Here is a 15,631-nt window from a genome sequence, read left to right on the forward strand (position 1 = left end):
TTCAGTATTAGGGATTAAATCCAGGGGCACTTAACCACTGAGCCACATTCCCAGCCCAACACTGACTTTGTAAAGTAAAAAAGATTAGTAATTAATTATGATCACCAACCTTCATACATTGATATATATATATATATATATATATATATATATCACACTGCACATACTTCAGTACAAAGCCTGATGCACGCTAAGACATGGGATTTTAATTCTACAAATTCATGCATTCAACCTCATTCAAGATGGAGGTTAATGTTACAGACGAACATGATAAAGGTCAAATGAAGAGAAAGAACTTGGGCTATGAAGTTTCACATATTTTCAGCATATTATGTTCAAACTGTGGGTTAACAAATTCTTACTTTATAGCAAATGCAACACTTTTAATAAGAGGAAAAGGAAAGGTGGCTGAGAAAAGCTCTCCTCTTTGTGCTCTGATGATTTCATATAAAGAAAGAAGAGAAACGGGAAGTGAAGGGAGGTGAGCTATTTATTCATTAGTTTTCTGGTAAGTTTTAGTGTTTTTACTCAAATAAGAAACCAGAATGGATAAAAACAGGGAAAAATTAAAAAGTGTACTATATACAATGCGGTTTCATGACATCCCTCATCAATTCTAGTACTTAAGGAACGCTTAAAAAATACTGTTTTCAGAAAAGGGAAGTGGAGTAAACTACAAAAATTTTTTTAAAAACACCAGAAGAAACAAAGGATGCTAAAAATACTGTAAGGTAAAATAGCATTGAATCTAGAATTTTAAACTCCAAACTAGTAATCTTGTGAGGACATAACAAGACCTTGCCAGACATATTAAGACTATTAAGATTTAAAGTTGATTCTTGTACATGAGAAAATATTGTGTATTTTATATATATGCTTGCTCACTTTCTCTCTCATATTTGAAAGAGATACATGATCCAATGAAAGATAGAACCCAAAAGTGCAATGAAAAGAAATCTCATGAATGGCAATGCAGCAAGTCTGAAAAATAATCATTCCAAATTAAAACAAGAAGTCAGGTGGCTCTAAGAAAAATGACCTAAATTAAATGAATAAAAAAACCATATGATTATGAACATGGTAGTAGTAGTAAGATTTAAGCAAATGGCTCCTGTCATAAAAGATAAAAAGCAATTAGATTCCATCAAAATAAAGGAAATCAACTCCATCTGATCTTGTCATCTAGAGCATTCTTTGAGTGGAATAGGTAGAGTAGTGAGATTACATTTCCTTCTCCATGGGTAAAACATATTCTTGGTTCTACAATGAGTAAAAGTACTGACACCTAACACTACGAAAAATGTTAATTGTTCTCAATAATTAAAATTGACCTAGGATAAGGCACGAAAGATCACGGCTATACTTCCTGAAAAGAGTCTGACACCTTGTAAACTTTGATAACTCTATAAAGACTTCCATTGTGACAAAATCAGACTAAATATAAAAATCATGATATAAAGATCTAAAGACAGAAGATAAGGCATCACTGAGATTCTTGGAAGAAATTAAAACTTCCAAAGTCATACACTTAAAATAACAGGAAAAGTCATCCCACTAGCATACGGTCAGCAAGGAAACATACCTGCTCTATCTGAACTTCAAGTGAAGGATGGATTTCTCTCTCAAGAATTTAAACCCAGGGTCACTCCTCATGTTAGATTTGAAGTTCAAATTTACCTATTCATACTGTGAACCTTTCAGCTTAGAAATTAAAATAAAAACTTATCCTTAACCATGCTACTACTTATTATAACTTTTTTTTTTTATTCATTGTACACAAATGAGGTATGACTTTTCATTTCTCTGGTTGTACTCAATGTAGAGTCACACCATTTGTATAATCATACAGGTACCTGAATAATGATGTTTGTCCCATTCCATTATCTTTCCTTCCCCTAGCCCCCTCCCACCCCTCATTTCCCTCTACATAATCCAACATTCCTCCATTCTTCCCTTACCTCTCCCCACTTCAACTCTTGATAGAAGTAAACACAAAGTTTAATATGGAGGATATTCCTATTACATAAGACAATAGTTTTTTTGGAGGGGAGGGTACTGGGGATTGAACTTAGGAGCGCTCAACAACTAAGCCACATACCCAGCCCTATTTTGTTTTTTTTATTTAGAGACAGTATCTCAATGAGTTGCTTAACGCTTCACTAAGTTGTTGAGGCTGGCTTTGAACTCGAGATCCTCCTGCCTCAGCCACCCAAGGCTCTGGGATTAAAGGCATGCGACATCATGTCCGGCAAGACAATAGTTCTAATACTTCTTCATGTCTTGGAAACACTGGATTGCTGGCCACACTCCCCAGTCTCTATCTACATCACAAGGTCTGGGATTGGCTCCCCAAAACTGGTGCTTCTAATATGATCCCAGGTGATGCCTGATCCTGCTGATATGAGATCAAACTTTGAGAACTACTGAACTAAGAGATAAGGCGACTCCCTTAGAAAAAGTGCAGATCCTGATAAATTACTATAAAAGATGTTTTGAATTTTCAGGAAGAGTAATTCTTTTCTCTCATTGATTCTATGCCAGTGGACTGACTTTTCAAACTACCAGATGTTGACAATTTAAAATTCATATGATACAGGCTCAAATCAGGTACAAGTACTATCCCTATTTGGTAGTGAATACTGTACAGAACACTGGTATGGGTTAAAAAGGAAGATATGTAGGATTTACACTTAGCACTAAGTGTCTGATAAAATGAATATAGGATTATACCTCTATTACTACCAAACCATTTTCTAACCAAAACATTTTTACAAGTGAAAACAACCCCGGAGGCAAGTATTAAGAATGTACTCCATGATTCCAGAAAAGTCAGATATCATTGAATAAATACAGAAAAATAATTTTTATATACATGTCTTAGGTAAAACTATCAGAGTCTTGGAAATAACAGGAGATGATTTGTCAGACAAACTTTCCCCAAAATGGAAACAGGTTCCAAGTTCTAACTAAGCCAGTGACTAAAATGTGCCTCTAATTTTAGCAATCATCATTAAGTCCCAAGATTTCCTTCTCAAAGGAGCAGCAAATATGTATGTGTGCTCAATGTCCTCTACTAACCTAGTCCTCTCTTCCTTCATCATTTAGCAGGGCTACCTTTCACCTTAGACTTACAAGAAAGCACAAATGATCAAAAAGTCCCCAATTTTTCTTTTAACTCCCAGATTTCTCAAGCCATAACTATCTTTAACAAAACATGAAGTTTTTCATTCTACAACAAAGTGGGTAGGAGGACAACATTTAACTACATATGACCCAGGGAGAACAAACTCTCACAGAATTTTATCCATCTTAAATAATAATACTTAGTATAATCAATTTGCTAGTAAAGTAAAAACCAAGACAGATTCCTTTTTGTTTTGCAATGGAAGGATATAAGGGAAAGTATGAAATTTTGTTTAGATCATACAATGCAGTTTACAAAAGTATAACTACAATCACATTTAACTTCCCACAGATGAAGTTTTCATTTTAAGCTATATTCAGATACACGTTTCTCTGAAAGATAATTTGGTAAATATACATCCCTTCAACTGTATAATGTACATAGTTCTTTTTCACATGACTCTCATTTTTTGATGTACAGCTCATAATCCTGAATTCAGAAACTTTACTATAAAATTCAAACCTCTCAACTAAATAAACAATACATCCTCACAGAATGATATGGTCCGAGTCTATTTTTTCATGAAAGCTCAAAGAAATTAGGTTTTATGTGCAATAGTGCTTAGAAAGGGACTTTGGTGACACACTAATGATATGATATACTGCAACTCCATCAGAATGAGAAGGATTCAACATTGTGTGAAAATACTGTGTCACTATCATTGGCTATATATCAGAACCCATAAGCTTTATATATAAAGTAAAACTTCCTAAGATCTAGAGAGGTCTTCATGGCTAGATTTTGACCAGCACAATTAGTGAGTGATGTTATGTCCTACATTTTCCCCAATTTTTAGTTACATAAAACACCACTGATTCACAAAAACTCATTCAATTTGATGCTACAGTTGTGTTGTTTTCAATCAGTATATTTTAGTTCCAGTACTAGATCTAATCATCATTTATCTGTAACTAATATTTTAAGCTATGAACACAGATCAATAGTTAAATTAAAAATCTAAAGAATAAACATGAAACCAGTGAAAAAGGAAAAGATACTAAGAATTACCTAAAACTAAGATTCTTTGATAGTCAGATATAGTGATGTACACCTGTGATCACAGTGGCACAGGAGGCCAAGGCCAGAGGATCACAAAGTTTTAGGTGAGCCTTAGCAACTTAGCAAGGCTCTAAGCAACTTAGGGAGACCCTATCTCAAAATAAAACAGATTGAAGATGAAGCTCAGTAGTAAAGTGTCCCTAGGTTCAATCCCCAGTACCCTTAAAAAGAGATAGACAACAGTAAGGATCTAGGGGAAGATCAATACCTTCTTTCTCCTCTATGACTGCTCTACTTATGAGCCATATATGCAAACACGTGCTTGCAGTATGTGTGTGTTGAGGAGGGGGGTTCAATAATGCCCCTAGAAAAGATGCAGGGCTTTTCTCCTCTGAAAAGAGAGAAGTCTTATCTAAAATAAGGAAGTACAGAGGGTGCTTTAAGAAAAAAATTAAGAGATAGGTAAATATATTTAAAATGAAGTACTCCAAAGGGAAGGAAAAGTAGAAAGAGTTGGAAAGGAAGGTACCTTGGGAAAAGCTAAGGAAAAGAAAGCATAACACATTAAGGGAATAACTTTGTGAGGATAGGAGATGGCTAGGTAGGTTTTCCTTGTCAAGTGACGGAGTTTCTTAGAAAGAAAAGCATAGCTGGAACTGACAAATTACACTCAGTTTTGGTATCAAATTAGCTGAGTTATCAGTATTTCAAAGGATTGTAAGAAAGATCTATTTTGTTTTATGCAGCGCAATGAAACATATGTCTAGCGTGTATGAGGTCCTGTATTCAATCACCAACACCAAAACCAAAAAAACAACAAAACAAAACCCCAAATCCAGTTAGGCTCTAACATTACTGTTTCATTTTTAAAACATGGGTTTAAATCTATTGCACTTGGCAGCTATCTATATCTAAGTTTAAGGTTAATGTTGAGTGAATGCCTGAAGACTCAAATGGAATATGGAGAACACAGAAAATATAAAATAACTGTTATTGGTAGCAGTAGTAAGGGTATTTATTAAGTCAATTTCTTAGCTATCCATCACGTACCAAATACCAAGCTACAGCAGACTAACACTATAATCAAAATCACAGTCAATATGCCATTCAACAGACAACTGTCTCTTAATATAGACTACGCAGTTTGTAAAAATATATCTAATGTAGTATAACATAGCAGACAAGATGTAGCTAAAGTTGAATTTGAGCTTGCTCTGTCAATAACTGGGTTTAACGACATCTCAGTAAGCTTGTTTTTGTTTTTGGTTCTGGGGATTTAACCCAGGGGTACTTTACCACTGAGCCATATCCTCAGCCCTTTTTATTTTGAGACTGGTATAAGTTGCTGAGGCTGGTCTTGATCTTGCACCCTCCTGTCTCCCAGTCATTAGGATCACAGGCAAACACCACAGCACCACCCAGCTTCAAGAAGCTTTTTAAAGTCTACTTCCTAATCTAGTGTTAGATGACTAGTTTGAGAGTCAAACAAAATTGACTTAATATTTGCACAGACCCTGGCACAAATTTCAACAAAGAATATCAGACTGAACACACCTTCAGTTTCATATGTTTAAGGTAATGTGTCATAAACATATCCTTTTCAAATCACTTCCAGGATTCAGCCTGTTACTCCACACAAACAGAAAATGAGTTGCCTTTCTCCAAGTCCCAGTGTTAGTTATCAAATACCTTACCACCTCAGGTACAAATATATGCCTTATCCACAAGCCTATCATCCAGAAGCAATTGTATAATTTGATTTCTTTCTGGTAAAACTGCAAGACTAACTTCCGTTACTGAAATGTGACTCTCTAGGAGGATGGTCTGAAAGTTTAGTAGCAGTGATTTATGTTTTAGCAGATCTCAGTAATTTCACTAATAATCTAAAAAGATGATTTTATTCTTTTTACATCTTAACTTTTTTTGTTTTTTTTTTTTTTTTTTTTTTTTTTTTGCAGCACTGGGGAATGAACCCAGGGACACTACCTCTGACCTATACCCTAAGTCCTTTTAATTTCATTTTGAGACAAGGTTTTGCTACACATTGCCTAAGCTAGTCTCAAATTTGCAATCTTTCTGCCTCTGCCTTCTGAGTCTGAGATTATAGGCATCAACCACTATATCCAGTCTTCATCTTATATTTTTTAAAAATTTAAAATTGTAATTAACGTATAGGAACTAAAAGACCTGAAGCCAAATAGTCATGTTTTCTCTCAGAAATATATATTACTAGAAACTCTGAGCATTAAGCAAATGAATAAATGATGGCTTTTAAAAGTATTTTGTATGCCTTCATTTTACATTTCCCACACACTTCACACATTCTGTATCTTCTACTTTCCTAACAAAACATATTAGGACAAGTGATTAAGACTAAGATTGAAAAACAAGACTATTATATTGTTAAATTAACAGTATCTCAAGAGAAGACAAACATTTTTCAGAGAAAGTGGTTACAAGTTATATTGAAGAAGTCCTCTAAGAAGAATATTTATTCCCACATACAACAGAAAATAAGAAGAAGATAGTAAGAATTGTTTTAAGTCTTCCTAGAAACAACCAAGAATGTATCTGTGAATTTCAGCCCTGTGTAGGGAAAGGGTAAATATATAAGAACCTGGAAGAAAGCTTTGAAGTGAGCATCCTCTTGAACGGTAGTGTTCTGATCACTTGGGAGGAGAGGGAACAGGCTCTGAAGTCTCACCCTTTCACAAATCACCTTGTTAGGATGGCCAGGTAGAGGTGCTGAATTGGCCCCGGGAGATATCTGGGAAAAAGAGGGAGAAGAAAAGGATAGTTCACGGCTAGCTGCACCAACATGGAGAATCAAGCCTATGAAGGACAGTGGATTTTCTAGTATTTGAAGATTCTGTTAGCAGAGACAGGAAAAAAAAATTTTTAATTATCTTTAAACATCAAAACATAAGGATGGCAAAGGTTGCCTCCGTCAATAGATCTCTTTACAAAAATTTTGAGGCAAAACAGCATGGCTCAAGAATACGAAATCCTTCTCATTTCCTAAATACTTAAGGGTACCTTTTCTATTGATGTTAATTCTGAAATCCTAAAGATCAGATTTCATGTAATGAAAACTTGAGGTGGTATCACATATTTTAAGTAAAGAATGCTGAGTGTGCGCCTAGGCTAACAATTTTTGTCCCCTCATTCTACTTTTAGTTAACTTTCCAAATGATAAGATATTTGACAATATTCATGGTAAAACTTTTATAGCTATCATACATATGACTGTATACCATTTGATATAAAGCAACCTTATTTAAATGGAAATCTTTGCTCTTCTATACACAAGCCTAGAGAATTTCTTAAGGAATAAAGGACAAGATCATAAGCCCCAAAATAAATAACTTCTTTTAAATGCTTGGCCTGTGGTGGTACACACCTGTAATCCCAGCTACCTGGGAGGCTAAGGCAAGAGAATTGCAAGTTTGAGGTCAGACTGGGCAAATTAGTGAGACCCTATCTAAATAAATGAATAAAGGAATGAATGAATGAATAAAAATAAAAGAAGTGGGGGTTAACTCTGGTAAGCACCCCTGGGTTCAATCTACTAACTCATTTAAATATGTTTAATCTACAGCATTTTAAAAACCATGCACATCACCTGTTCTACTCTACTGGGAGAGTGAAATTCTCAGTGGTTCAGGTTTACATACTTGTTTGTTTCTACACTAAATATCATGTGCTTTAACACTATCTTGTGTTTAAAAGTTGCACTGCCTCGTTTATTCATCTAGTCTTACATTAAAGTCTCTATTTGGTGACAGACACTAGATTAAAAAGAAAGGCACGGTTTCCTACCACTGAGAAATATGTTACAAAAATAAAAGGGTTGGGGATACAGCTCAGAAGTAGAGCACTTGTCTAGTATGAGCAAGGCCCTGGGTTCAATTCCTTGTACTGCAAAATAAAAAGAAAAATGAAATAAAAGTAAATCATTTATAGTGTAAGTACTTTAATAATAGTACATGCTGCAGATTAGGACATTTGGCAAAAGACGGTAGTGGAGTCAGGAAATTGCAAAATGTTCAGTATGGCTGGAGAGTAAGGAAGAAGTTGGAGAAGGAAGGCAGTAGAATGTTCATATATTAATATCCCTGCTGTAATAACTTTCCTTAGTTCTTTTATAACCTTTTTTCTTACTTGCCATGAGCCTGGTAAACATTAACCAAGCCCACTGATACAAGTAAAAATACTTTCAAAGACATTCCTATGAATAAAAGCAAAACACAAGGGCAGGTATCTTAGATTTTGTTAATTTGCTACACAACAAGTTTTGGACATAAGCTAAAGTTTATTTCTGTACTACAAAATGAATCTGCTAATATTCTTTACCACTATAAAACTGTAATATTCTTTACCACATCACTGAATTGAGGAATATTTTCTTATTGCCTCCCACAAGCCAAAGAGTTATAAGAAAGATGTGAAGATAAAACATGAATCCCACCTTCAATAAGCTTATTCTAATTAAGAAACAAAACAGGTGCAAGCAGTCAACTATAGTATAATATTTAAATGCTACGAAACAGGCAACTATAGAACAGAGAATCCCCAGGTTGATCTGAGGGTAAGTGTAATAAGAAAAGATTTCCTAGAAAGAGGTTGTATTTCACAATTCCTGGTTCCTCACTCAACCTAAGGAATGCTTTTACATTTTAAAGCAACTTTCTCTTAAAATGTTCAGTTCCTTTATGCAGATTTAATAATCTTTCTGCAATCCTCTAATGCTTTTAATTTGCATGTTAAGTAACGTTTGTAGTTGCTTTAATAAGGTTATTTGCCTTCAACAACCATGCCCAAAGAGTCTTACAAACTGCTAGTACAAGCAGCTGTTTGGGAAAACAGAAATGAGAGGTCAGGTTTCCTCTCCTCCATTATTTGCTCCTCTGAAAATTTAAGATTTAAATTATATTTTAAATATTTTGTATTAAAAAAATATAAAACAACAAAAAAAGCTAGCAAACCTGGCCCCTATGGTCTTAATATTTTCAAGCATATCCTCTGCTACTCAAAATAGCCTCCTTTGGTCAGAAGCTTCAACTGTCTATAAAAAGGGAGGACTAACAATACAGTGGAAGAAAGCTATATTCAAATCCTGTAGTTAAAGTAAGTATAGGACAAAACCATAGATGGGCTTGATTAACCCCCCCACACACACATAGATAAAATGACACACAGAACATTTTGTTTATATATATATGATATGTGGCAGGCAAAATACTTAGATAAGGTGCCCCCCCCCCAAGATTTCTACTTCAGATATATAAGCCCATTATCATATGTATGGACAAGACTGTGAATAGGACAGGTTTTATATGCCAAAATGGGAGATTTTCAGATGTAATCAAGATTCAAACTCGGTCAATTTTAAGTTGATCAGGAGGGAGATACGCCGGCTGAGCCTGACTTCATCAGAGAAAAATTCTTAAAAGAAAAGGAACTGAGCCACTCTTGAACGTGAAGAGGGTCTCCTGCCGACCCTTCAAATCAAGCTGCTGCACTGTGAGAAGGGATACAAAGAAGGTAATATGGTAGGGACCTGACAGCAGCCTCTAGAAGCTAGAAGGGTTACCAGCTGACAGCCAACATCACAATGCTGGGTGTCCTAAAATCACAAGAACCCCACCAGTGAGCATGAATGAGTACACACCAAGTCTCTGATGAAACCACAGCTCCAGCCAGGTAAAACCCAGAGCAGGGGGCCAAGCAGATAACTAATACCAAGACTCCTGATAAATGGAAATTGTGAGATTATAGATTTTATATTTTAAATTTGTGGTAATATTACAAATCACATAAAATTAACACAATGTGTATATAAAAATAGAATAAAAATTTCTGTTCCAAACTCAAAGGAAGATTCTCCGGAATTTAATTAAGATTAAATGAAAAGCATTTTAAATTTAAGTAGTTCAGCTGTTTTTAAAACTTCAATTTGGCTGGGGAGTTGTGGTGCACACATGTAACCCCAGCAACTCGGGAGGTAGAGGCAGAAAGATCAAAAGTTCAAGACCAGCCTGAGCAACTCAGTGAGACTCTGTCTAAAAATATAAAGGGCTGAGGTGTGGTTCAGTGGCAGAGAACTTCTAGGTTTCATGCCCAGTACCACAAAAACAAACAAATGAGCTAATATTTATACACTGCATATTAGGTTTAACTGACTTGCTTAAAGCAATATACCTCTGAAAGACCAAAACTATATAATTTGAACCCAAGTCCATCAGACATTAAGTTTCATACTCAATGCACTAAACCACTTTGTAGTTCAAACTTCACAAGTAACATTCTTTTTTATAATCTTTTTTGGTTAGTAACAATTATTCCACAGGCCTATTTAAAAATAGTAAGTATGTTTGCTTGTAAACTGTTTTAGATAACTTTTCACTAATTCTTCCTCAGTTAAAATTACTAAGGTATTAAAATACACTTGGAGACTGATAACACTAGTCTTTTTTGTCTAGCCTAGGAACTGTTGAGCATTACAAAGATTTGGTTAACTTCAACCTATTCTCAGGATGCAACCTGTACTTGCAAAGCCTTGCCACGGAAACATACCTGAGAGGGGATTAAAACCCAGGGTCTTGGGCAGGCTAGGCAAGCACTCAACCAACTGAGCTATATTCCCAGCCCACAGGTGAACCTTTTAAGCACCAATACTTTGTTATTTTATGACATCTTTTGTTTAACGTTACCTTGCTGTTTTAGTACCCATAATATAACCAACAATTTAATCTTTCTCTTGGAGAATTCAGTAATTATTATCAATTAATGTGCTAAAAATGACAGAAATTAGGAGACATTGTCCAGAACATGTTTCTTCTAAAACTGCTTCTGATCACAGTTTTCATATTTATTCATTTACATTTTTCGCATAAAGGTGAGGCACAGGATTTGCAAGTACATGGCCCCTAGGGCAGTATTAAATAAGCACTTTCTACAGAACAACTTGCTCAAAGGCCTAAACTGCCTTCTCCAAACTAGCCATGTTACTCTGCAGAAGAAAAACAAAACTGTTCCCTGTTACTAGCAGTGTATGGGCTGGTCAAAAGCACTCAATCATAGCCTAATACAAAAAGGAAAAACATCAGATGCTGCTACCAAGTCCTTAATTCTCTAGATCCAAGTCTTGGCATCTACAAAATGAAGTCAAATCCAACTTGTCTAAAATTCCAAATATTCTCATGCTTCCATGATGGCAAATGTTAAACTCTTGGGAAGCAATTTGGCAGATATTATGAACAGTTTAATAAGAATACCTATAATCTGCATCTGCAATCTTTAATCTGACAAATTCTGTTATACCCCAAACTAAGGAAAAAGCAACATGAACAAATATGTTCATCACAACACACTAATACCAGCAATTTAAAAGTAAGCTAAATGGTTTTTGTTCTGTTTTGGTACTAGGGATTAAACCAAGGGGCATTTAGCCACTGAGCCACATCCCCAGCCCTTCTTATTTTCTGAGACAGGATCTCACTCGCTAAGTTGCTGAGGCTGACTTTCAACTTGCGATCCTCCTGCCTCAGCCTCGCCAGCTGCTAGGATTACAGGCATGCACCTCTGTGCCCAGCAAGCTTAATGTTTGATAAATATTTGTTAAGTAAAATTATAGTGCACCAGCTTGGTGAAATATTACATAACCATTAAAAATATATATGCTATTACATAAGGAATAAAATCATGTAAATGTTATGATTAAAATTGGGGTTAAATTCCTGAAATCTCATAAATTTGAGATAAAATTTAGAAGATTATGAAGAAAAACCAATAACTCACTCTAAAGATTAAAGGGTAGGGGCTGGGGTTGTGGCTCAGTGATAGAGCGTTTGCCTAGCATGTATGAGGCACTGGATTCAATTCTTAGCACTGAATATAAATAAAGGTTCAACCACAACTAAAATATATATGTATACACACACACACACACACACACACACACACACACAAAAGATTGAAGGGTAGTCAACAATGAGGTGACTTGAGCATAACTTCACAAAAACATACCAAGTCTCCATATCATGTTCAGCATATCATTTCCATCTAAAAGAATATGTCAAGGTCCTGGGTTCGATTCCCAGCACCACAAAAAAAAATAAATAAAAGTATGTTAAGTAAAGCAGGAACTCAACTATTTGTTCAAAGAATAATCTTCCATGCTTGGGATATGGCTCTCCGTTGGTAGACTGCTTGCCTTGTATGCACAAGGCCCTGGGTTCAATTCCCCAGCACCACACACACAAAAAACAAAAAAGAAAAAAGGGAATAATCTTCCAAAGTAACCAAATGATAACATAGCCTTCTTTCTTATATATTTTTATCAGTTTATGAATCTGGTTATAATAAGACAAGCTAAAAGATGTGATCAGGAAAGTGGAAGAGAGCCATTCACTCACCTACAGATCACCACTCAAGTCAGTGGTTGTGTTGGGAAGAGTGGTGCCTAAGTTGCAAAAGGCCCAGGCCTGGGTTTAATCCCCAGCATGGAGAAACAAAAATAACAAGTCAGTTGTTGTCTACTAAGTTCACCTCATCCTACTGAGAATAAATCATTGAGATACTCATTTGTACTGTGCCCCCTTGCTGGGACATTTCCCCCTACCATTTTGAGAAAGAATTCAGATCTCACTGATGCCTTGCCTTTGGGGACAGTTCTATCACTGGGTCTAAAGCAAAAATTTCTTTAGCTTTTGTATTTTGGAAGCAGAATTATCCAAGAGGAGCAGGGAAAAGGACCTTGGAGCCAGCAATGGGTGCGGTCTGAAGTCAGGCAAAAGGTAGGCCTGGATGGATACAGGAATTCTGGGGGAATGATCAAAATGTTCTAAAAAGTGGACTGTGTCCATGGCTGCACAACTCTAAATTTAACAAAAGTCAATGAATTGAATGGGGCACTGGCTAATGAAAATAGCTAAGTATCCCATCTCCTTACACTTCCCTTCCACAGTCCAGAGTTTCATAAAATGGGGAGACATATGCAAGTAAGGAACACGAAAAGATTCAAGAGTGGGGAAAAATGAGACTGTATACATAAACCCTCTTCTTCATATTTGCTCCAAATTTATTTCTCATTAATTTACTAGAGTTCAAGCATTTGCTTTATATCCTCTAGATTAACAATGTCTTCTAAGGTATTTAACATTTGCTGATGAATAAACTAGAACAGAACTACACCTTCCAAACTGATGTTTATAATCTATCTGCTCTCTAAACACAAAAATAAGAAAAGTGAACTATAGGTTACCACAGAAGAACAGAAATGAAAACTGCTGTCATTTGATATACGAACTTAGCAGGAAACTAGAAAATTAGAAAAGCAACCTAGATGCCATGCAACAATAAAAATTAATCGAGAATTTTCTTCCCAACAAGATGAATTACAAAATGGTAGTGGCTAGTCAAAATTAGGGGTAGCATGAAACATAAATAGATGAAATAAACTGGAAGACAGACAATCTTTTTTCTTTTGTACAGGTGATTGAACCCAGGGACGCTTAACCACTGAGCCACAACCCCAGCCTTTTTTATTTTGAGACAGTCTCCCTTAAGTTGCTCAGGGCTTCACAAGTGGTCTAGGCTGGCCTTGAACTTGTTATCCTCCTGCTTCAGGCTCCTGAGCTACTGGGATTATACGCATGTGCCACCCTGCCCTGCTAAGACAGATAATTTTGACTAGGTCTTTCTATACTGACCAGGTAACTGATCATTTCAGCTATTTTTATCTTTATTTCTCACATTTTTCACACAGCCTAAGAAAGAGCTTAAAAATGAGCAAAAAACAGGCAATAATCTTAATTAAAAGCATTATTTGCTGCTGTTGGCAAAGAGAAGACAATAGACCTACATTCTACATTATGATGCTAACAGCTTCAGTTATGTCAGAGTATGCCATTCTGTTTACTCTTCCTCAAGTCAGGTTGTTTTAGTAGAGAAAATTCTCAGTACCCTTGCCAATTTAGTTTAGCTATAAAAACAGCATGCATATATAAATTTTAACATCTACAGAAACACAAACCACCTTCTGGAATCACAAAAGGCATCAGAGGTGGAGGGACCAGTTCAGTTCTTTCCTATTTTGGAGGCCCTGAGGTCCACATGGCCAGTCCCTCACAGAACAAATTCAATTATAGTCTTTAAAGCCTCCAATTCTCTTAGAAATGAGTCTTCAGAGAAAACATAGGGATCAACTTTAAAGTAGACCCCTATAAATGTGTAGATTTATGACTAAGTTTTCAAAGTGTGAAATGCATTACACCAGTACATTCATAAGCCAGGAACTCAGGTAAGAGATAAAGAAACACAACTCCTAGTTAAAATTTAAGTCAGAAATTTCGTCTTTTGATATCAAGTGTTCCACCTTTCCATACCCGTTTTGACACCTACGTATTTGGTTTTCCACTGTTACTTCTATATAAGTTGCATTTCTTTCTTTAGACGGTGTTCCTGAAGACAATTTCATTTTGATTTCAACTATCCCGACACCGTGAGTGGATTTTGTTTAAAACCTAGTTACAAGGTCTGCTTGCTATTTAAAGGAGCTTATGGTAAACATGTTTACAACAACAGTACCTGCAGGCAAAGCCAAATAGGATCTGGCAGGCTTGGAATTCTAAGATAATAAATGATTATGTATAAGCGTGTAAAAGTGTTGAACACATTTTACTTTTCTGTTAAAGCCACGGCTTAAGAAGAAAAAATGGCAATTCATAAGATGTTAGCAATGATTACATTTAAGTGTTCACATCTATTTATGGTAGAAGAATCAGCATACTCGATTTTTACTTAATAACATCGTACGTTTTTTCAACACAATGAAAATCTCCTCTTACACGGGGAAAAAAAAAAAAAAAAAAAACAAAACTTTATTCTCTTTGGCTCTCAACCTGAAAAACTCCCGTTTCAAAAACCAACCTCTCTCATTCTTCAGCCCTGAAAGGAAGAACTTCCATCCCCTGAGAACAAAACGCAGACTATCTGGAAACCCGCGGGGGCAGAAGGTCGCGAGAGGGGACCCCTGCGACCGGGTTCGGCGTTCTCCTGGGTGACATCATTACATCTGCGCCTCCGCAAAGAGGGAGGGAGCCAGAGAGCAGGGCCATCTGCCAAGCGGCAGAGGGCCGGCGCTCCCGAGGCGCTCGCACCACCTCGCCGCCGCTGCGGGAACAAAGAGCGCTGGGGCTGTAGAGCCAAACCTCCTCCCGGCCGCCAGGAGCGGCCCCGCAGGCTCCCATCGGCCCGCGGCCCGTCCCGCCCTTGCGCGGGAGCCAACGGCCGTAGCTGCCAGTACCTGCGAGGGGAGGCTCCGCCCTGCGGGGCTGCTCCCGCGGCTCCTCGCTGGGCCGCCGCCTCCTATTGTGATCGCTTGCCCAGCCAGCGGCCAGCTCGCCAGTTCCGCCGTCCCCGGGCCTCCTCACCCCCGGAACCCGG

At 36.8% G+C, this 15,631-nt stretch overlaps 1 protein-coding gene across 8 annotated transcripts in view; it reads right to left on the minus strand.

Annotated features, from left to right (window-relative positions):
- The window catches only part of RNF38 (ring finger protein 38), a 125,154-nt gene that overhangs the window by 32,285 nt on the left and 77,238 nt on the right, over window positions 1-15,631 (minus strand). Inside the window, exons 1-2 of one of the 8 annotated variants that reach the window (XM_079113541.1) lie at window positions 15,492-15,612; window positions 6,903-6,950 (exon numbers count right to left, since the gene is read on the minus strand). The exons of 1 other annotated variant lie outside the window; for it this stretch is intronic. Coding sequence is in view for 3 of the 7 variants with exons in the window: in XM_079113534.1 (XP_078969660.1) it covers window positions 6,801-6,950 (150 nt within the window). In the remaining 4 variants the exon portion in view is untranslated. Of the gene's footprint in view, window positions 1-6,800; window positions 6,951-15,491; window position 15,631 lie in introns of those variants that run through there. 6 more of the 8 variants (XM_079113540.1, XM_079113539.1, XM_079113536.1 and 3 more) reach the window with 6 other exon arrangements.

The sequence above is a fragment of the Sciurus vulgaris genome (genome assembly GCF_902686455.1).
Source record: "Sciurus vulgaris genome assembly, chromosome: 15".
NCBI lineage: Eukaryota > Metazoa > Chordata > Mammalia > Rodentia > Sciuridae > Sciurus > Sciurus vulgaris.